The following is a 23738-nucleotide window of genomic DNA, read 5'->3' as shown; positions in this document are numbered from 1 at the left end:
TAGACGTTGCAAATTTCAACTCCCATTTTTTATTCCTTTGTGCAGTTACAGCTTTCTGTAAACCAGTGTTGTTCATTCTTCGTGAGCACGGTACCTTCTTTTGTAGATTTTCATCTGCTAGTAGTCCGGACCCCAGTCTTGCCCTGGTTTTGAAGGAGATGTAATAAAACACAAGCTTTCTCCTGATAAATTCTGAAATGTGGAGTGTGTCTTATTGAATATAATTTGAAAACATTTCCTTTTTTTAATGTTTATTTTTGAGAGAGAGAGAGAGAGAAAGAAAGTGTGTGAGAGAGTGGGGGAGGGTCCAAGAGGGGGCAGTACAGAGGATCTGAAGCAGGCTTCTGTGCTGACAGCAGGGAGCCTGATCCAGGGCTGGATCTCAGAACCGTGAGATCACGACCCGAGCTGAAGTCAGATGCTTAACCAACTGAGCCACCCATGTGCCCAAATTTAAAAACCTATCTAAGATCCTAAGAGTTGCATCGGTCAAGGTAGCCTTAAGACAGTTATGAATTTCAGTCAACTTTAACTGTTTCCCTTTGTTATTTTATTGACCATTTTAGAATACAGAGGAGCTTTATTGCAAGATAACCCTGATTTTCACAGAATATTCTACTTTAAACTTTCTAAATGTAGTATGCTTCAGTACATCTAAAAAGGGTATGTTTTGTTTTTGTAAGATAAAATGGCAGAATCCAATTAATGAGAAATCTTTTTTTTTTTTTTAATTTACATCCAAGTTAGTTAGCATACAGTGCAACAGTGATTTCAGGAGTAGATTCCTTAATGCCCCTTACCCATTTAGTCTCTGCCCCCTCCCAAAACCCCTCCAGGAACCCTCTGTTTGTTCTCCATATTTAAGAGTCTCTTATGCTTTGTCCCCCTCCCTGTTTTTATATTATTTTTGTTTCCCTTCCCTTATGTTCATCTGTTTTGTTTCTTAAAGGCCTCATATGAGTGAAGTCATAGGATATTTGTCTTTCTCTGACTAATTTCGCTTAGCATAATGCCCTCTAGTTCCATCCACATAGTTGCAAATGGCAAGATTTCATTCTTTTTGATTGCTGAGTAATACTCTGTTGTATATATATACCACATCTTTATCCATTCATCCATTGATGGACATTTGGGCTCTTTCCATACTTTGGCTATTGTTGATAGTGCTGCTATAAAAATGGGCGTTTGTGTGTCCCTTTGAAACAGCACCCCTGTATCCCTTGGATAAATGCCTAGTAGTGCAATTGCTGGGTCGTAGGGTAGTTCTATTTTTAGTTTTTTGAGGAACCTCCATACTGTTTTCCAGAGTGGCTGCAGCAGCTTGCATTCCCACCAACAATGGAAAAGAGATCCTCTTTCTCCACATCCTCACCAACATCTGCTGTTCCCTGAGTTGTTAATGTTAGCCATTCTGACAGGTGTGAGGTGATATCTCATTGTGGTTTTGATCTGTATTTCCCTGATGGTGAGTGATGTTGAGCATTTTTTCACGTGTCAGTTGGCCATCTGGATGTCTTCTTTGGAGAAGTGTCTATTCATGTCTTTTGTCCATTTCTTCACTGGATTATTTGTTTTTTGGGTGTTGAGTTTGGTAAGTTCTTTATAGATTTTGGATACTAACCCTTAATCTGATATGTCGTTTGCAAATATCTTCTCCCATCCCGTTGGTTGCCTTTTAGTTTTGCGGATTGTTTCCTTCGCTGTGTAGAAGCTTTTTATTTTGATGAGGTCCCAGTAGTTCATTTTTGCTTTTGTTTCCCTTGCCTCTGGAGACGTGTTGAGTAAGAAGTTGCTGTGGCCAAGATCAAAGAGGTTTTTTGCCTGCTTTCTCCTCGAGGATTTTGATGGCTTCCTGTCTTACATTGAGGTCTTTCATCCACCTCGAGTTTATTTTTGTGTCTGGTTTAAGAAAGTGGTCCAGGTTCATTCTTTTGCATGTCGCTGTCCAGTTTTCCCAGCACCACTTGCTGAAGAGACTGTCTTTGTTCCATTGGATATTCTTTCCTGCTTTGTCAAAGATTACTTGCCCATATGTTTGTGGGTCCGTTTCTGGGTTCTCTATTCTGTTCCATTGATCTGAGTGTTTGTTCTTGTGCCACAAAAATCTTAATACTCTTTAGAAATCATGTAAGTGTGTGTGTGATTAATGTTAGATTAAAAGAGTATTATTTCTGCAGTTCAAGGGTGAAATTTTACCAATTTATCAGATATAAGTAATTTGAACTTTCCTAAATGTGACCAAATTAAAATTTGTAGATAACTGAACAGTTCAGCAAACCTTTTCCCACTTGTTGACAGGCAGGAGTGCTGTGGGAGACCTTTTGAAAGAAGATATTTAAGAATGTGTTTAAATTGGGGAAAATGGAAGATGGGCATCGAGGAGGGCACTTGTTGGGATGAGCACTAGGTGTTGTATGTAAGCGATGAATCACAGGAATCTACCCCCAAAACCAAGAGCACACTGTATACACCATATGTTAGCCAACTTGACAATAAATTATATTTAAAAATATATATATATATGTTTAAATTTTTATCACTTTCACTTCTTGTAGGATGCTTTGAAAACGACCTATGTCTCACTGAAGATTTTCTGTTTGTTTTACTTTTGTGCTTTGTCCGTATACGTATGTATTCCAGGGTCAGTGATGAAAAGGACGCACGAGGGTATCTGCAGGCCTTAGCTTCTAAAATGACTGAAGAGTTGGAAGCTTTAAGAAATTCCAGCCTGGGTGCACGAGCAACAGTAAGCTCAGCGGTTTTGCGGAGAGAGTGATCACCTTGGGTGGGTCTGTCTAGGCTTTAGCGCACTGTGAAGTTTCTCCCAAGAAATCAACGAGTCCACGTCTTGGCCAGTTTGGGAAATCATAGCACATCACTGCCTCCCTGTAATTTGCAGTAGGCAGCCATTGTTGGTAATAATGACGAAAAATAAACTCATCTGTATGTGAATCTACACCTATTTCTGAATTCAATGAAAAATGATACATTGTCACAAGTCGCCTTTCGGCTCTATTGTGTTATTAGAGAAGGTTAGTGCCTTTAAGTAGTTTCCAAATTTATTTGCACTCCCAAATTGGAATGGTAGGGATAAAATAGGATGGAGCTAAAACCAGTCGTATTATTTGATAGGATATGCCCTGGAAAATGCGTCGTTTTGCAAAACTGGACATGTCAGCTAGACTGGAGTTGCAGTCGGCCCTCGATGCAGAAATAAGAGCTAAACAGGCCATCCAAGAAGAGTTGAATAAAGTTAAAGCATCTAACATCATCACAGAATGGTAAGCTTGGGGAATAGACTCTCCTAGAATTATTTTAAGTTGGTCTAGACGTATTTGGGGGGAAAGTTCTATGTTTAGCCCCTACCTATCACTCTGCCATAGATCTTTTACAAATGAAGGTTCTCTTGGTGATAAATTTAATAATGGTAAATGTATCTTAATTATCACTGTTTTTGCTGTTCTTTTATGTAGTACAAAAAGTATATCCTCTCCACAGTCTGAGACAATTACCTGATGAATATATTCCTTCAATCCTCATCACAACAGTAGAGCAAATTATACTCTGAAGAAATAAATGATACAATGAAAATCTTAATTAGATGGGATATAAACATGGTTCAAGAATAAGTCAGAGAAACAATAGAAAGTTCTGGTCACAAATCAACATAGAAATAGAAAAATCCATTTGGTGCTGGAAAGCAAAGTCCCAAAGGCATTCGATCGTGAAAAGAAATATGGTCCCATAAATTCAGTTTCTAACGGTGTGAAGCCTTTTAGTGCTTCAAGTGTGATCACTCATATTCCGAATCGAATCGGAGGTCAGGCACCCGGCACCCCAGCTGAATTATAAACTCTCGTTATGAATAATCCAGACATAAATTAAGTACGCGTTGCCTAAATGTGCTCGTGTGACACCGAAAATGGGAGCGAACGCTCTCCGGAGCCGCCGAGTCATCTCGAGCCCAAAGCGCCGTTGGGTGCAGTTCCCCAGGTTCTACCTGGACCCAGCGCGCGCCGCCTGGGACGCGGGACCGTGAGCAAAGCCAAAAACTGTAGACACGCTCGTGAAAATGCTCCACTTCCGTGGCTCTGTGTAAAAGAGCCTCACCAAATTCTAAATTTGACCTGTAGTTTGAGGACATTTTAAAATTGAATCATTTAGCTCCAGGTCAGCATCTTCTCTAAAAGGCCAGATCCAACGTGTCTCAGGCTTGGTGGGACACGGGGTCCCTGCCTGCTCAGCCCCGCTGTCATAGAGCAAGAGAGGCCACGGACCGTCCGTGAACGGATGGGCCTGGCCGTGCTCCCGTAACACTTTATTTGCACAAGAGCGCAGGGCCGATTCGTCTGCCCTGCGGTGGTTCGCGCTTCCCTGATTTGACATGACTGACACGGAAACCAAGAAACTCCAACCACGTACTTACTGTAGGATGGCTCCCTAACCAGCGATAAAAATAATGACGTTTTTCCTTTTTTTCCCTTATTGAAGTAAACTGAAAGACTCCGAGAAGAAGAACTTGGAGCTACTATCAGAAATCGAGCAGCTAATAAAGGACACTGAAGAGCTTAGATCTGAAAAGGGTATGAGAATGTGTTTTGCATCAACCAGGGCTGCTTCTGTTCTGAATCCGTTCTGTCGCACGAGCGTCAGCATCTTGCACGGGTCGGGGAGTTATTCACGCAGCAGCACTGGCGCTCACTGATGGATATGTGTATGCTCACGTCACACGCCTCACACACACACGTGCACTAGCCTGGTCTCTGAGTCATTTTGTTGTGCTCAATATGTTTTATTTTTTTATAAAATTTATGTTTAAAATTTAAACAATTTTAAAGAATTTCGTAGTAACAGAAAAACTCACTTTGCTGTAATTTGGACCATTTTTCCGTAGCCGCAGACTGTTACACAAATAATATTTTTGTGATCGGAAAAAAACTATTATTTTTATAATATACCTTACACTATTTTCAGATGTTGTAGGGGGCTTCACTCCCGGGGTAGCTGAGGAACAGTGTGTGAAGTAACCAAAGATTAATCCGGTATTAAAAGGCGGTTCAGGGATGAACTGTTGGGGCACTCCATTGCTTTCTTCCATGTCTGGTTCTTCAGTTGCCTGCCCTGTGGGATTTCTCAGGATCCATTCCCATTTTCCTGAAGGCATTGCCTGAACATTAATGAGTCTTAACATGAACAGGAATTCCCGAGAGCTTGGGAGTTCCATTACAGGAACTTACTCAACTTTCTTTCCATAATGTGGGCATTCAGAATGTGAAGATGTAATACAAAGAAATTCAGAATGTTATTTTCCCAGTGAAGGGATCCCCTTACATCCAGTTATTAGAAATCCACCATCCTGACAAAGTCCGTATTCCTGACCGAATAGTGGACGAATTAACGGCTTTACGTCATGCTTCCCTCTAACTTCTCGGTCGTGTGACGCACGCTGATGGTTGGGTCTCTGTATCTGCTTTTAAAATTGTGGAGGAGAGGGTATCATACACGTGAAGGATTTGACATGAAAAAAAACCCTAAAAATAGCAGATGTTCAAGACATTTTTTATTGATGGCATTTCCTAGTGAACAAGAAAGGAAGGAACCCAGAAAAGGCAGATGAGGAATTCAGATTGAGCACAGGGCTTCTCACCAAAATGAGACTCAAGCTGAGTTTTCAGACATGAATGGTGGAAGGGAGCTGCACTATTTAGTGAGCAGAAGACCAAGAATATATAAGACATGTAGGACCTGTAGCCCTGAAGGCACCCGTGTACAGTACACTTTTCTGTACAGAAAAGACACCCGTGCAGAGTATGACTCTGGTGTCAGTGGTGGCGTCATTGTTAGCATGGATCTAAACTTGCGAAAGAAGTAACTCAAGTCTATCACTCTGCTTTATGAAGACACGTTAACCTGCCCCTTGTACTTGGATTTTGAACATTGCAGAATAATCAAATTTCACTTTATGTTGTAACATAACGTACTCTACTGCTTAAATAATGTAATGTGATATTTACATAACGAGGGCGAGATTGTTTTTTCTGCGTGTTTACTAGTATGTGCCAGTATCTGGACAAGGTTTGGCACCTAATGGGCTCTCAGTAAATACGTATTGATTGGATGAATTTCTGAACGTAGTACATCATCTGACATCCATGGTATATTGCTAGAGATTATTGTGAAAACCACACAAATTAGTGGATGTAACTTCCTAAGGATATGGAAATCAAAACAATGTGCTTGACTGCTAGCATTTATCATTGCCTGTATATTTTAAGAATTATTTTGGAAATTACGCATTTAAAGTTAATGTCACAGTGAAGAAATATGCAGAAACTTTTAAAACTTCATCTGAGAAAACCGAGGGTTTGAGTGCCTCATTTCGTCAATAAAACAATACCTGAAATCAGATTGAGGCCTTGACAACCGATTTTTCATAACTAAATACATTTGTTGTATCACTACTTTACTTTCTTGTAAGAGGTCATGTATATTAGTGTATACTCTGTGTGCAGTAAGAGTGTTTCAAAACAGAAACCTTGTTTGGTGATAAATTAGCTTAGAAAAAACAGAACCATATTTTAGAGAGTCTCTCAGCCCTACCACGATTTAATGTGTTTTTATAATGTACTCTAAGGGAAAAGAAAGAAATTCGAGAACTCAAGGCAGGAAACAAGCGTGTCGTGGAGACTGATAATAATCGACTGTTAAGTGATATTTCAAGAAACATTAATACGGTTTGTTTTTTTTTAATGTAGAGTTAATAGGACTGATCAGCCTTAAAATGAGGTCGTTTGTGAACAGCTCTTAATAGATTCAGACAGGAAAGGTTATCCGTGAGAATGAGTTTAAATTGTTCTAGTTTTAAAAAACAGTTGCTGCTGTCTTCTAGGTATAGAGCACCGAGACTCACAGCATTCTTTCTTGGCATTTTTGAATACGCCTACCGATGGTCTGGATCAACTTGAAGTAAGTACTGAACTGTGCAAGTATTCTTTGTGGTCAGTTTCAAATTCAGGTTGTGATTTAAAATTTGTTGGCGGTGAAACGGTTTTATCGCTTCCCACATAAAAGGACCTAGAATCTTCTATAAACAAAAGCCTATTAAGAAAGGAATATGTTCTGTATTCTTACGGAAATGGTGATCACATGTATATGTAAGAAAAATCTAAGAAAGGTCCCAAGATTTAAAAGAAATTTCATCCCTTCCCCTGGGAGACAGGAAATGCAGAACAAATCCTAACTTTTGAAGTAATGTTGACACTTTTGTTTTTTCTCCCAAGCGTAGAGCCACAATTAAAAAAAAAAAAAAAAGAAAAACGGTGAAAAAGGTCAGTCTCAGGATAGAGCAGTGCTGGTTCTAGCTCCAAGTCAATTCAAGTTTTTTTAGGAGTTTACAATAGGCATACTTTTTGTTACAAGTATTACGTGGAGAATGTTAGGAAGATTCCATAATAATGGAATAGTGACTGTATGCCTGTCAGTTTCTGCTGCTTAAATTCTTTGCCAGGGGGAAAAAAAACCAAATTCATAAAGTATATTTTCATCCCAGAAAATTCACGTTAGTGATTATACCTCTATTAAACAAATAATCTTGTATCTCTGTGCAGAGCACTGTTAAAGGTGCCGGAGTTAAAGTAGTGGCCAAATAGACCGCGCCCTGCTCTCCTAGAGGTTACGTTCCAGTGGGAACAATTAGAGGCAGAGAGATCCCGTTACTCCTCAAGTGTTTCATTTAATTTGATTATTAATGATCTGCCGTGCACTTCACCGTATTACGTTTTGGGTACAATATATGCATTGTATTTCATTGCTTTGGGATAGGGATCAGCTTTTAAAAGTAATTACTGGAGTTCTAAGTTTCGTGAGCAAGTGACAATGACTGCTTTTCTCATTTGTTGGTTTGAATTAATGTCATTTGCCTTTTAATTGTTTTACAAGATTTTTGATTTATTATTCTTATTAAATTGCTTCATCCATATTTTCTATTTTTTTTATTGCTGTATTCGTTAAATAGGATTCCTTTTCTTCTTCCTCATCTTCACTGATTGATTTTTTGGATGACGTAAGTCTTTGATTTTCAAACCATCAGTGAATTGAATTGAAGAGTTTTGCCTAGTAATGCATTCAGTTTTAGAATGATCACACCTGGTAATTTACTTGTGAGACAAAATTTGCTTCTTTCTTGTCTGAAATGAAACAAAGGGTTTATATTTTTTAAACATCAGGAAGTGAATATGTACTTTGAAAAATGCTTTGGCCGTCAGGAATCTGGATTCCCTTTCTTTGCAACAGTTCCGAAGACTGGAATGCTTATTTGATTATTGTCACTATGTGGATAAATATATAAAAGTCTTCATTTTTCTTTTTCATAGCAATTTCTGTTTCACGTTCCCCTTTGCAGCATTTTGCTATTTAATTTTTATGTTAGTTAGAAGTAAACGTCTGGTAATAAAATCAGAAAAAGTGACGTATTAAATCTTTCAGTAGATTTTATTGTAACATAATAATTGAGTACATATCAATTTTTAGTGCTGACAGAATTTCTCTTCTAATGTGGAAAGTGATTTTAGTTAACATATGTGCTACATGCACTATAAATTGACTGCATTATCATTTTCTCTCCTAAATTAATTCTGTAGATTTGATCATTTAGAAGTCCCTAATGTCTTCACTCTCTTTACTGAAATGCCACCTGTCCGCGTTCTCTCTGTTCCACATTAAATGGCACAAAAATCCCTGTCATAAGGCATTTTGTTGTCCTGTTGAACATTTAACCTTTCTAGAAACTGGAAAATAGAATGGGTTCAGATGCAGATGTTCTGCGCAGAGCCCAGTTTTTAAACCTGGGGCAATTTTTACGTTTTATTTTTTGTGTTCTGTTAAACATAATTCTTACATTCAGAAGAGTACTTTGCATAATTTTCCACTCAAGAAAACTCTTGATCTAGGCTTAAACATTTTTTTAACTGATTTTTTTTCTGCCTTTGAAATATCGTACCAAAGTGTACTATTTTCCATTCTGAATGGAAACTGTTTCATCATTCTTGAGACGGTCCTAGTTCACTCTACACTGTGATAGAAAGAGAACTCTCTTGATGTACAGCAGTATTTCATGTTACCATCTACTGGGTGTTTGTACTAAAATACTCAAGATGTTATTTCCATAGAAACATCGTTCACTTGAAAGAGAAAGACAAGGAAGTTTGAATAAATTCTTTTAATGGTTCCTTCCGCTAGAAAACCATTTCCTTTCTCTTTTTCTAACAAACCCTTCTCCCCGCCCCCTCCCCTCCCACACAAAGCTCTGAATGTAGAACACGGGAGCCCGGGTGCCCTGTGGCCGACGGGCCTGCTACAGGGACACCCGCGTGGCCCCGCTCTGTCCGCTGCCACCCGGCCGTAGTGAGGAAGCGTCCCGCTTTGACGTTCCTCCAGAACTCTCTTGTCCTTCACCCACCGGCGCTCGGCCTGAGCTCAGTTCACACGGACCACCGAGTCTTAAACCGGCACAAAGGAACCCCTGTTACACCGCGAAAAGGAGTTGAGTTCACACAGGCTGAATCTTTCTGATCCAGGCGCCAGCTCTTAAAAAGCATGGTCTCTGCTCCCGAGGTTCCCCTTCCCGCTTACTGGGTAAGCACGTAAGGTGACCCAAATCCTGCCTCCACCACCTTCCAGGTGTGTGGCTGGGAGCAAGTTACCCAACCTCTCTGCGCCCCAGTCTGCTGGTCAGAAGAACAGGGGTAATAACAGCGGTACCGACTCGTAGGTGGTTTGAGAGCTTAAGGGAACAGCGCACGTGAGGCCCTCACCCTGCTGTTGCCTTACTCGTCATAGGCCGTTCACCCCCTTCCCGAGTTCCTTTAGCTTCCTTTCTCGTCCAGGAGTCCGTTGTCGCCTGAATGTCGCCTTTAGCCCTCTAACCACCTTTCCACCCCCACCCGCGCAGGTCACCTCCCCTGAATCGTCAAGTCAGGTCACCGCTGCGTGGTGATTTTTACACATCAGGGACAAGGCCAGCAGTCAGCTCCCATTTTCAAACGTAGTTTGTCTTCTTACTTCATATTCTACGGCCGGAGGCTCTTTCTGGTTAATGAGTACGACCGCTCTTCCCAGAGTCCTCGTTCCGTTCACCCTCGAGGCCGTGGGAGGATGAGGTTCTTGAAAACCAGCGTCCGGTCCTCGGCACACTTGCGCTCAGCAGCTGAGACGCGAGGCACAAAGCTTCAGTTCTCTTTGGCATTTGGGATCTTAAGGAACAGGGTGAATTGTGATCTTTGTGCCCACGCTCCTCGGAGTGTTGTGCGGGGCCGCCCCCGACAGCGAGCAGACTCTAACCCTCAGCCACCCCGCGCAACTCACCCTCGTGTCCTTCTTCTCTGGCGTCGGCCTCATTGCTGCAGAAGGGAAGCCGGGCACGCCGCGGACCCGGAATTTGAATCGCAGGCAGGAACTCATGGGTTTAGGAAGGGATAAAGCTGGGGTGGAGCAGGATTGCAGAAAGCAAGTTTTCTTTGGCCTCTGCACGCCATCGACCTCCTCGTCTGCTCGCCAAGGCCTAGCGACCTCGTTCTGCCCTCTGGTTTTTTAGAACCAAACCACCGGCCCCTCCCCGCCTCCAGAAGCACCTTTGACTTCCTTAAGTTCAGAATTCAAGCGAATGCTAGAATCTGGGCACACTCAGAGCAGTTTCCTTTTAAGTTGCACAGTTTACACAGGTCTTGCTACGCGTAGAGTTTCCAGTAAGCACGGCCTTGACGACGGAGCAGTGTACGGAGGTTCCTTCCTTCCCTCTGATTCGGGCGAAGCACCTGCTTCTGTGACTCAGGAGAACTCAAGTGGTTGGGCTTTCCTACGTGCATAATCATGAACTTCTTCTGAAAGAGAAAAGAACTTAGGATATATTCAGTCCATGCTTCTGGCCACCATTTATCACCGCCTTCTCCCATTAGTAAAGTGGGCGGTCTGCTGTCCCATTAGGGAAGTTTCTGGACTCTCAGTCTTTGGGGGAATAGGGAATTAGTGGCAACGGGGTACGACACTATTGAGGGCAGATAGAAGGGGGGTTAATTCATGTTAAAAGAAACTGACGTCACTCTGACCAGTTTGTCTCTCGGGTCAGGCATTCCCACGTGTGGTGAGACACCAGTGACCGCAGGGTAGCCTCATCTTTTCCCCCAACCCCACACCCCAGTCCTAGACTGCCTGGGGTGACTCCATATTGGCCCAGCCTCCAGGTCCCGAACAGGGTGAGGGACAGGTGGAGCTCGGCAGTTTGGCCTTTCCCTCATCTGTTCCCTGCATCCCAGGGGCAAGAAGTCCAGGGATGACCACACCACGCTTACAAACTTCCCATCCTGGTCAGTTCGTTTTCTTCTTTTCAAAGGAACCAAAGATAATACTTGGCTTGACTGTATTAAAGGTAATGCTAATTATGGTCATCTAAATGAACCACTTGTTGTTGTGTTTGGTAAACAGATTGTCATTTGTTAAATCTGTGCCAGGTAGGTTTTGAGTTTTATTAAATTACGATTCTACACTCTGTTCATTTGGGCCAAGTTCACACACAGAAATGGGAATTGCCCATTTACCTGGCAAATGAGAATTTGCCAACTTGCTTTTTGGATGCTGTCTTACCTCCAGTGTGCCGAGGAAAGAGTAGACCAAGGAATTAAAGGTCAGACATAAAGGAATAGAGTTAGTACCATTGGTCCGACTGTCTGATCCTCACAAACCCTGTTTTCTTGTATCCTGGCCAATTCCGAGAAGCCAGCAGTCGGAGAGTATTGACAAGCTAGTTCTCCTACTCCTCGTTTTGGCCTCATATTAAAATCTTGCTACGATGTCCTGAACTATTTAATTTCAGTCCCGGCTCCTAGCTTCCTTCATTCATCTCTTCCCTGTAGAGATCTCTTGTCTCTCCCCTGGCTTCTTTTATGTTCTGTCATCACCAGTCACAGAAATCTGAGGCTTTGCAGCATTGTGTCAGCTGGATCTGGGGCAAGTCGATCATCCATGAGAATCCGTGGAAGACAGAATTTTAAAACATACATTATAAAGATCTTTTCATCCTATGACCCACACTAGGTGTAGATCCTGCTGAGAAATTATGGCATTTCTGATATTTCCTCCTTCAATTCTTTTTTTTTTTTTTTTTTTTTTTAACAAAACTTCCATCCACATGTTAAATACAACCCAACTTGAAACTCACGTTTCAGGAGATTGTCATATGCAGCCCTTCTCTCATTTAGGCAGGATTCTATCTTAATTATATATACAAGATCTGTATTATATTCTCATACATTGAGGCAGTCTAGAGGGAAACACCCATGACCACCCAGACTTTCACTCTTCACTCTCCTGTTTAAGAAGACCTTTGGAATTCATTAACTGAATCTTAAAAGCTATTTGCCAAATCCGTGTCTATAAGATAAAGTACTTCTTTTGGTTTCTGCTTGTGTGCTTCCTCCTACGATCAGCCTGAGCATTACAGTGGCGACCGAGAGACCTAGGTAGAAAAGGCATAGTTTTAAAGTGTATATGATTAGAGATGAAGGCAACATACTGGCTTCTCCCGGGCTGTGAGACCAGGTCCACTGTTTGTACGAAACCGTGGTTGTGTGTCAGTGTGTAGAAGAGAGAGCGTAGTGTGTGTTCCTGTAATTGTATCATCAGGAAGCGGCCTAATTTCCCCTTCTTGTTGAAAACAGAAAAACAGCTGTCGGGTTTCTAGGTAGACACTTTGGGAAGAATATTATCCCTATGATTTAGGATCATTATTAGCTTTATACGGTGCCAGCTGAGACCAGGTGTTGTCCTTCATACGCAGAGATGGTTTTGAGAGACGTTTTGACTTGTTTTTAGTATGGTGGCAATGTGTGTACTTTGAACTAGTCATGCATTTTTTCACGGATTCAGCACACTCCCAACTCTGCTCTAGAAGTGTAGAAAGATAGCCAGAAAGTCAAGAATTCTCTGTGTTAATCCTTGCACGGTGGTAGCTCCTAAGACATAGATGGAGACGTAGGCCGCGAAACGCTTATCATCTTGTTAGAAAAAATAAATCCATGGTTACGTGCTGCGCCATGTCGAAAGTGACAGGTGCCGTAAGAAATATTTCAGTTAAGTATTGCATCATTTCAGAAGGATTCATTCAGTACTTATTAAGGATTTTGAAATGGATAGGCTTTATTACGATAAGCGTGTTACAATGTTTCTTGCCCTGAAGAATCCGAGTCTGATGGAAAAACCACATGTGTAAATCAATAATTATAACACGATTGGGAAAATCAAACTAATAAAAGATATGGACTGTATATCATAGGAGTATAAAGGAGAGATACCTGACTGAGCCAGGGGGCTGCAGAAAGGCTTTCTGAAGGAACCAGTGCCTGAGTGGGGTCCCCACGGATAGATGAGTATGGTCCACAGAGTCCAAGAGGAAGGTGTGCTAGTTACACACTGAACGAAGAAACACAAATTGCTTAGGAATCTGCAGGCCTTCTAATCCCGGTTCACCGTTAACTCTTCAGGACACGGTGTTCAAGTCAGCCCCCTTCCCATTTCCTAGAAAGAAATAATAGTTCCTGTTTAGCGATCTGCCAGACTTGTACAGATAATACCGGTAATCCGGAATGATCTTCTTACCCTTCCAAGTTTTCTCTGGAATCTTCTGTGGCTCCCATAGACTCCGTTTGTAAACCCCCTCCTCTAGGCCCCCATGCAAATCCTGTACGTCCCGCCTCCGGCCTCCCACAAAACTGTGCAGCAAACCTCAGCTACCACGTGAGGCCCACTGTTGGGGGCCCGGGGTCTTCCCCACCTTGTAAATACCTGACCCGTCGCAAAACCTCAGGACGTGTCAGGTTCAGTTGAATATAGGGAGTTGCCAGAGGTAGAGATGGTTTATGTGTGTGAAGCTCTGCTCTTTGCACATCCCAAAGTTCCAGAGGCTTGGGACTGTTTTGATGTGGTTACTACCTGCTTATTGTTCTTGCTGTTTTTCCCTAATTACTGAATCTTCAATGTCAGAAAGGTGACAGTCCCCTTTGACTTAAGCCTAATACCCAGTCAAGGCGGGTGGTATCGTTGAAGTAACTGTTTTTGTTTTCATTCACCGTCAGTGATCCCAAAGGCCTAATTTAGCTCTTACCATTGGAAAGAATCATCTTTGAAAACAGTAAGAGTTTGGTAGGGAAAAGACCGGCCCATGAAATATTTTACTAAGTGCTAACTGGCGCTCAGTCAGAATTATCTGGCTCCTTTTCGTTCTCCTGTTTCCAGTTGCTACTTCCAAACCTCCACAGGAAGGAGATCGTCCCTCGCTCGCTGGAGCACCATTGCGTGGGTCACCGCGCGGGGTCCAGCGAAAGCGTTACCGTCACCTTAGCCCGAGTCCGAGCAGCCTTTTCTCCGTTGTCCTATCCTCCAGTTTTTCCTGAAAACAAATGTACTTTGGACCTATCAGAAAACGTGTCTCTCTGTGTATGTTGATAGACTTTGTCTGTTAACACGGCGGCAGCCATCGAGAGTCGTGTGTGTTTGTAACGTGTAGTATTCTCCTTTCTTTGTTGAAGCGCTCTCCGTCCTGCACTCCAGCCAGCAAAGGCAGACGTGTAAGAAACCACCGCACCGTGTGTCCCCACCCCACGCCCTCCTCCCTGTCTCTCACCCTTTTTGCCTGTGGTTGCAGAACACGCCCACGTCCCCGTGATGTGCTCTTACCTCCGCTGCATGCTTTGTGCTGCTGCTCTCGCTCTCGCCTTTCCGTATTTTCCTTTTCTTTCTTTTCCTTTTCTTTCTTTGGCTTGGGCCGTAAAGCTTTAGGAATGTTCGTCTACATTTCGGCAACCAAACGACTCAAATTATAAGGTATCTTTCTCATGTTTAGTAGGAAAGAAAGTGATTCTAAAGTTTGGTGTCCAAATCAGTCCCCTGCAGAGTAAATGAGTTTCTCAATAAGAGTCTGATATGAGCAGATACGTGGAGATTTCCTAGAGATTTTAATTATGTAGAAAAAAGCTTGACAATTCATATTGTGCAAAAGTCAAACGAATTTGGGGCAAGTTATAGATCTTATTGGCTATAGTTTGACGTAAATCCGTTCAGCAGAAATCTTTGATAGATTTTTTTAATGTAGTTCAAAGGAATGTCCCTAAATACGTTTATAGATTTGAAGCCTTAATGTTGATAGTTAATTGTTTATATTCTAAGGTATCTCCAAGATTTTTAGAAATATCGTGACATTCTTTGTATATGTATTGGTAACCAACTGTCAGCATCATCCTGTACTAAGGCTAGGTCAGGGTCTGTCAGGATTAAATGGGCTAGGCCACTACCTCTATCCAGCACGATTCTGACATGCCCAGAGTGGGGGATGTATTTGTAGAAAGGTCTCAATTTCCCTACATCAGCATCCACCCCAATGTCATTATGCACAACACACACACTCCATAGTTGAAAAGCAGTGGGTTGGCTGATGTTTGCTCTGTTTTTCATATGCGATGTAAAATAGTAACAATAAAAAGGAATGCCTGTCATAGGTGGAAGTTTTGAAACCTGTCGTCGGTAGTAACATTAAAAAGGAATGCCTGTCGTAGGTGGAAGTTTTGAAACCTGTCGTCGGCTTCATAATCGTTGGTATTGGTCAGCACCTTAAATCCAAAATTCTTGAGAATTCTTGGACTTGGAAAGAGCTAGATCATGGAATTCTCTGGTTTATGGAGAACGCGGGAAACAGTAGGGTGGCTCGATTAACCCTCCTAGAGCACATGTTTCCAAACTACTGCTTATTAGTGAATAAGCAGTTCAGATACCAGTGAGGCGGCCAGTGTGACTTCAACTAGTACTCCATCGAGCAGTGAAGTCTTCGAAGAGATTGCTGGTTCAACCGATTTTTTTTATTATCCTGACATTTATAGGGTTAAAACCATTGGGTGCTTGGATTTATCAGATTAATCTTTGAGTATGTGTTAAGTATATCGTATAACCTCTAGAAAGGAAGACCACAGTATTGTGTGCCCAACGATATTAGGTTCAAATCATCAGCCTGTGACTTGACTAAATTTTTAACTGGTTTTTCTTTAACATGGTTGCAGTTCAGAGAGATTTTATTCGCTGGTTAAATATAGATTGTATCTCACTTGCCTTGCAGACTTCTAGGGGCCCTGACCCAGAACACTTCTGTGAGTCTTGGAATAGGGAGAAACTTCTGAGGGAAATAGCCGTTACAAGGTTCCTCCTGTTCAGTCTCTGTCTTCATCTTACAGGATGTGAATAAGCCTCACTGACTAGAGCCCACTGACTGTTTCTGTATGATTTTTTAAATGCAGATGTGATAGGCTTGGTAATCTGCTTCCCAGGATTTCTGCAATTTTTCCTTGGTTATGTATCTGGCAAATTAAAAAAAAAAAAAAACCTCTCTGAAAAGTGCTGATGTCTTGGAGGGAGCTGAGTGAAGAATTACCAGCTACTCAGCAGATCCATAGAAGCATCATGGCGGTACAGTGAGGGGCCCAGTGGCCCTGGGAAACAGCGGCGCATTGCAGAAGGGACACAGGTCGTTACCATTCCTAACAGTGGCCTTGAATCTAACAGTGACGTACAATTTTGTTATAGCCTGTGTTTTTAGACAAGCAATATGTAATACTTTTATAAATTTAAAATTCTTTAAGTGACTGTTAAATGTCATATAAGTGAGGTATTACAATTTAAGGTTTACTGGACTTTTATGTCCAGTGTGCTGGAAAGTCCCATTCTTTATAAATGGTGCTATTCAATTAAGCATAGTATAAGAAAGATTGGTTACGAATACTGTTGTTAATGCCTGAATGTAAGTGGTTAATGGAAAGGTCCACAGTGTTTTCATTAATAGAAGCATTGAATTTTAGAGTATTCCTTCCGAGTTTAGAACAGAGATTTCAAATAACACGTAGCTGAACTTTCTGTTTTCTGAAAACATTTGTAAAGTCTCCAGAGTAGATCTTCAAATCAATATATGGAAAATAATGGGAAATTTTCATTGAGTACCAAGTTATATTGTTTGTAATTAGTAAGATTGCACTTACTTGTCATAACCTTGAGTAATTTATTATTTGCTTTAGGATGATAAAATATTATATTTGCTGTTTCCCAAATGATCTAGTATTTCCATAATACTGTTTTTATCATAAGTTCAATTAACAGAAATAATTACATCGTTGAAAGTTTGAGGTTATAAAGTGTTTCTGAATACAAAAAAATTGGATTACTTGCCACTTTGCTTCCAAAATACTTCTAGCTTAAAGGATGATGATAATGGGGGTTTTTTCTTAGAGTTTTAATTTTCTTAGAGTTTTATATTTACTAATGCAAAACAAAATGTTAGATGTCAGCTTTTTTTTTTTTTTAATCTAGATCAAATCCATATCAAATCTTGGTATCTTTTACTTTAAAACCAGGTTTCTTATGGGAATGTTTTGCTTTTTGTATCTGTTCAAATCTGTAATTATTTTGGAGTAGAAAAGGCCCATTGATAAATAGTCAAGATGAGTCGTTTTAGTGGTTTTTATTATTTATCAGAAAACCATACTGCGTAGCTTGAGGACTTCACCTAAAAAATCAGATCTGATCCTAGGAGAGGAAAAAACTTTTCTGTTTGACTGTACTGCTCTAACAATATGTTTTGTCGATCATTCAGGAGGGAAATCCTAACAGATTCAGGATACATTATGGGCTTTTTACATGGCAGTGTTATGTATCGTGGATGATACCTCTGATAACTCATTCCGTTTTCCTTTTTTTCCCCAAACGGTAAAGCAATAGGTAAAAATTACATTGGATATAGTAGATGTTTCTATTGTCTGCTCCTCAGAATAATTCCTGGAAGTGTGTTTACTTAGAAAAGAGGATTAGGTAACCAAAACAATAGGAAAAAAATCACATTTATGTAAAGACATCCCTCATGTTTTCACAGTAGATTGCAGCTTAGAAATATTGAGTGAATGGCTTATACTATTAAGATTTGTTTCCAAGGTCTTTCTCCAGATAATATCAGAAGGTGCTGTCCAATAAATATTAGCTATTTATTGTTTTTTGCTATTTTCTCCTTTTTATCATTCCTTCTACAACCATTTACCCGATCAACGAATTATATCTCTGCTGTTGGTGTGTATCATACTTATCAGCTTTTCCTGAATTATGAATTCAAGTCATTGCACACATTGAATGCTATCCAGTTTTTCAAAACACAGAGAATTTAACTTCCATGATTTAAGTATATTACTAACGATTGTGTTATAACCATGATAATGGCTCAGAAGATAAGCACAGTTGATGTGCTGTCAATCAGTTGCTTTGCCTCCATGTTCTATGTGAATCATTGCCAGTTAATTTTCAAATTAATTTTAGGCTATCTGCAGAGTCTGCCTTCTAGTTATTGAGTATTCTGAAGGTTTAGTAAAATCAATTGCTTTTTAGTGGGTAGAATCATTAACTATAAGTGTGTTGGTAAGCTTGTAGTTATAGATAAAATTAGCATCTTGAGAAACCAGTCCTGTTGGTGTTAATGAACACGTTATATAAGTGGTATTATGTTTTTCTTATTCTTACTGTTAAACCTCTTTTGAGATGTTGTTTACATTGGCAGTAATGCAGAAAGGAAATGAAATATTTAAATCTATTAATCTAACAGGTATTTGCTTCCAACACCTTTTAGAAGATCTGGGAAAATTTTTTCTTAGTTTAATATTCAAAACATTATTGCCACCAGTTTATTCTTCTGTGCCAAACTTTGTTCCTTGTCTTTCCTAAGAAACACACTTTTGAAAAATAAAGTGGTAATTTTTAAGCTTCACTTATACATTCACGTGTTTTAAAAAGTAAGAGTATGGGGCGCCTGGGTGGCGCAGTCGGTTAGGCGTCCGACTTCAGCCAGGTCACGATCTCGCGGTCCGTGAGTTCGAGCCCCGCGTCAGGCTCTGGGCTGATGGCTCGGAGCCTGCAGCCTGTTTCCGATTCTGTGTCTCCCTCTCTCTCTGCCCCTCCCCCGTTCATGCTCTGTCTCTCTCTGTCCCAAAAAAAAATAAATAAAAAATGTTAAAAAAAATAAAAATAAATAAAAAAAATTAAAAGTAAGAGTATCATCGTAAATGGTATAGCTCAACTTTTATAAATATACTCAATGCCATCTCAAAATACTACTCAAATATGTTTACTTATTTAAAATTTTTTAAAATAAGAACTACCTTGATTTTGTTTAATCTCTGGAATTTAGCTTTATTTTAAGAGCATATAGTTCCAAAAAGTATGGTAATTTTCATTATTGTGTTATTAGAATTGGTATTGGGTTAGGTTTTAAGTCTAAACGTTTCCTCTTTTGAATAACCAGTTTTTACTTCCTGCAGCTAAGAAAATCGTTTTAAAATCTGTCCTCATTCCTGTGGTTTTCTTTTTTATTTATGAGTAAAAACTGTGAGGAGAAAAAGACTTTTTATAAGTGACAGAGATTCTAAAGAGGGGCCAAGAGGTATGTATTTGAAGCCTCAAGAGTTCCCATCAGAGTCACTAATTTCTGTCATCACGGATGAAACCCCGAAGGCATCGTTTTCCCTTTGTTCAGTATCACACCGTCAGTGTCACATTTTCACAGGGTCGTGAAACATGATGGTAAATGTTTCAGTGACCAACTGTGGGCGGAGGCAGGGGGATGGGTTTTTAGGCGTGATGACTTCCGCGACGTACGCCTCCCCGATCCCGGCGCAGGAAAGTGTAAGTAACAAAGCCACCTGCCCAGCCCCTGGCCGCAGCCGTCAGGCCTGCTCCCCCTGCCGCCGGGACCCCTGAGAGCCGGCTCCCGCCCTCCTCGCACTGGCACCGGGCTGAAAGCCACTGCCCTCCCAGGTAGGAAGCCACTGTGTTAGCTGGTCAGCCCCGTTCGTCGGCAGCTTTGTCCTTCGTACGGGGCCTCGGCTCCGGTCTTCCAGTCACGCTTTTGTGTGACCGGCCAGAAGCTTCTGCTTTCTTAAGATGACTCAGTTCTTCATACTTAGCAAAGCCCCTACTCAGACACTTCTTTGAAACTTTATGACAGGGGCACCTGGAGGGCTCGGTCGGTTAAGTGTCCGACTCTTGGCTTCAGCTCAAGTCATGATCTCACGGTTTCGTGAGTTCGAGCCCCACATCGGGCTGTGCGCACCAGTACTGTTTGCATATCCGGTCCGTGTTCGTTGAACCCTTTCCCCCGCGGACTCTTACTCAGCTTGCCATTACATAATCTTACGGAAACTAGCAGGAGGAGATTTTCAGAAAGTGGGACCTTTCTGCCTTATTTCCAGCCCAGGTTTATACTCCAGATTGATGATTTGAATGGAACACCTTCCCCATGCCTGTCCCTGAGCAAATTTGTGAACTGGGCAGAAATCGTCCAAGACTGTCCTTTTCTTCTTTCTTTACTCCCCTCTTCCTGGTCAGAGTTCACTGGCAGGAGAGAAAGATAATGTAACTCAGGCTCCATGATCATTAAAGCCTTGAGTGGAGGTGCCTCTGGTACAACAGAAAGAACACACAATTTGAAGGCAAGGGTGGGATTCAGGCCTGGGTCTCCCACTTCGTAAGCTGTACGAGCTTTCTGAAATTGACCGCATCACCCGCTCCGAGCTGGGGCGCGGCCGGTATGCTTCAGTCCGAGTGCTCCAATTTTTAAAATATTGAAGTGCTTTCCCAGCTGTGAAGTACGTATGTACAGTCTTTAAGCTGACTGTTCTCTTTATTGACTTGTCACTTCTGATCTAAGCTGATTGTCCTTGCTGTACAGCACATTTGAAACAAATTCCCCTAACCTCTTTTCCAAACTGCTTTCCTCGCCTTTTCACTTTAAACACACGATCCTGTCATTTTGAAAATTGCCAGACGGAACCAGTCATTGATCAGTTTGCTCCGTCTTTAATGCTCAGTTTTAACCCAACGTCTTTTGAGTCTCTAAAAACATTCGGTTAAAAGGGTGCGGCTGAGTGTGAGTCCTGGCATTTCTGCCGCAGAATAAGAGGGCGGAATCGCCTGCAGTGACAGACACAAAGCTGATAAGTCCGTTTCTTTTGCCTGCAAGTGATGCCTGGTAGAGGCCCAGATCTCGTTCTTACAAAGGACAGAATTATCTCGAACCTGCAGGACATACCTCTGTGAAGTCCTCTGCACTTGTGGGAGATTTCTCTTGTGAAACACGAACGTTTCACGTGGACTGCAAGAACGTAGAGTAGAGACCGGCACGCAGAGTGAGGGGTCGGCAGTGAGGCCTGCAGCATGGAGGTACCTGTGGTCATCTTTCCCTCTGTTTACGGTAAAGCGAGCGGTCCTGCTTTTGTGGAATGACGCTTCCCGGAGGTCAACGTTCAGGCTGAAGTGCGTTTTCCTCTCTTCGCAACAAATGTTACCGTGATTGTGCCTTACAGAAATTCGCTAAGAGCTGCACGCTGTTTGAAAGTGATATCTTGGGTTTTTGTCGTTCCTGGCTTCTCCTAGACTGATCCCGTTGAGAACACGTGTGTGCGGAATCCGAGCGTCCGGGTTTGCATCCAGTCAGGGTCCACATGTCCTCCCACTTCTTGCGAAGCTGAGCCAGCTAAGGTGCCTCCCCGGGGTAGCCCCACTCTCCAGCTTGTCACTTGTCAGAAAGAGGGAATCGAAAAACAAGTGAAAGCCGACTCTTGTTTGACTCAAATATATTCTGTAATTAAGTCACGGTCTACTGGAGAGCATTGCGTTATTATTATAATGTAAATAGGACCGTAAAACAAAAGCAGAAAATTGTCCCCCCCAAGTTCAACCTAAAACAAACACTTATTTCATTAGAAAGGTAGTCTGTATCTGAAGTAGAGGACTGTGTGGAGCAGAGGGCGGGGTTCTCTAAATCTGGGAATTATCAGATACAAACGTCGGAGGCACACAGCCGTGTCAGGTGCCATTCTCAGATTTCAACTCTTCTGATCTAAAAAGATATGTGTAACTGCCGCAAAGTGAGCTTAAAATTAAAATTGCCATTGCCGGCCGCTGAACAGTTTACTCTAACTGCCCATCAGCAGGAGGCATTCGGCCGTCCCCTGCCTTGCGGTAGCACAAAACCACCGCGACCACCACACCGGTGTTGTTCTGCACCCCACGTGACTGCTTTCAAACAGCCGGCTGGCCACTTTTCTCAGCAGAGGTCATTGTCTCAACGAGTCGGAAGGGCGTCGTGCCTCAGTGGGTGCGGCTCAGACCGCGTCCGCTCCGCGAACAGCGCTGCCGCCGCCCCTTTGTTTCCCGTGTCGTCTCTGGAGCCGGGAGCAGATGGCCCACCTGGGAAAGCTGTCTGAAATGAAGGGATCCGTGGTTCGAGTCTAACTGGGTCTTTTCCAACCCTGCGAGCGACGACCGCAGACCGCTTAAGTTGATGACACTCTGCTTTGTCTCAGTCGTTGAGTTTATACGTTTTGACTGTTGAAATCTTTGGAGCGTAGAGAGAATAGCAAACGCCCGTGTGGCCACCATCCACAGATGTAGCAGATGTGGACGCTTTTGCCCTGCTCTTTGCCAATTTGTTTTCAGAGAAAGTTGAAACACCCTTCCCTGTACCGTTCCCCTTCCTCCTTCCTCAGACGCGTCTAAAGACCCTGCCATTGATGTACTTTCTCTTCTTCAGTTTTACGTTTTACTTCGTCTGTAGACAGCAACCATACCTGATAACATTTGCTCTACGTTTATGTTTTACACACAGGTTATCTGTATCTTCCTGTAACCGCTTTCATTCAACGTGATGCTTTTGAACTTTCCCCCTGCAGATACGTGTCCGTTTAGTCCACTCGTTAAACCGTTACGTCCTATTTCATTGTATGAATATACCACAACCATGCTATGCATCCTCCTGTTGTTGGAAATTTGGGATATTTAATAATGTCATATTATTGGATATCTGTTTCCAATTTTTGTTGTCATAATCAGTGCTGGAGTGAACATTCTAATAGCTGTCTGCTTTTGTGTGTGCAGAGTGTGATTAGCTATGTACCTGGGAGTTGAATTATTGGATTGTATGGTATGTGCATTCTCAACTTTAACTAGATTTTGCCAAATTATTTTCCACAGCGGTTGAACCAATTTTCACTCCCACCAGCAATGTGTGAGAGTTCCCCATTTTCCCACATCTTCACCAACCCTTGGTACTGTCACACATTAACTTTTGCCAATTTGATGGGTATGGAGTGGGATTTTTAATTTGCATTTCTCTGATCTTCGTGTTAACTCAGCATCCTTTTGTACGTTTATTGACCACTGGTGATTTGCCTGTATATGTCTTTTGTCTGTTTTTCCATTGAATTGTTTCTTTTGTTTTGTAACTGTTCTTTATATAATCTGGATACTAATCCTTAGCTGGCTTATATGCACTGCAAATACTTTCTTCCCATCTGTAGCTTATTTTAAAATTTTATTTGGTATCTTTTTGTCTTGCAACAGCGTTTATTTTAAAGTAGTCTTATGTGTATATATATATATATATATATATATATATATATATATATATCAATCATCTCCTCTATGACTCCCGTTTTTTTCATGCATTTCTAAAGCAATTCTGCCCTATGCAGCATTTATAAAAGTTTTCTTCCATATTTTTTCTGAAAGTTTAAATTTTTTTATTTTACATGTTTAAGACCTTAAGCTGAAGTTGGTTGTTACAAATTATGTGAAATGGGATTCTAAATCCATTTTTCTCAGGGGTTCCTGGGTGG

At 41.6% G+C, this 23738-nt stretch overlaps 1 protein-coding gene across 17 annotated transcripts in view; it reads left to right on the top strand.

Annotated features, from left to right (window-relative positions):
- CDC42BPA (CDC42 binding protein kinase alpha) overlaps positions 1 to 23738 on the top strand; it is a 321754-nt gene that overhangs the window by 249030 nt on the left and 48986 nt on the right. For 4 of the 17 annotated variants that reach the window (XM_043568800.1, XM_043568797.1, XM_043568790.1 and 1 more), the window contains 6 exons: positions 2641 to 2746; positions 3133 to 3281; positions 4492 to 4583; positions 6890 to 6966; positions 8015 to 8062; positions 14577 to 14615. In XM_043568800.1, the coding sequence (XP_043424735.1) occupies positions 2641 to 2746; positions 3133 to 3281; positions 4492 to 4583; positions 6890 to 6966; positions 8015 to 8062; positions 14577 to 14615 (511 nt within the window). Of the gene's footprint in view, positions 1 to 2640; positions 2747 to 3132; positions 3282 to 4491; positions 4584 to 6889; positions 6967 to 8014; positions 8063 to 14576; positions 14616 to 21495; positions 21601 to 23738 lie in introns of all 17 variants that reach the window. The other 13 variants (XM_043568804.1, XM_043568799.1, XM_043568792.1 and 10 more) reach the window with 8 other exon arrangements.

This window comes from Prionailurus bengalensis, chromosome E4, assembly GCF_016509475.1.
Source record: "Prionailurus bengalensis isolate Pbe53 chromosome E4, Fcat_Pben_1.1_paternal_pri, whole genome shotgun sequence".
Classification (NCBI taxonomy): Eukaryota; Metazoa; Chordata; class Mammalia; order Carnivora; family Felidae; genus Prionailurus; species Prionailurus bengalensis.
The sequence above is the reverse complement of the archived record's forward strand: the minus strand, read 5'-3'. Positions and strand labels throughout refer to the sequence as shown.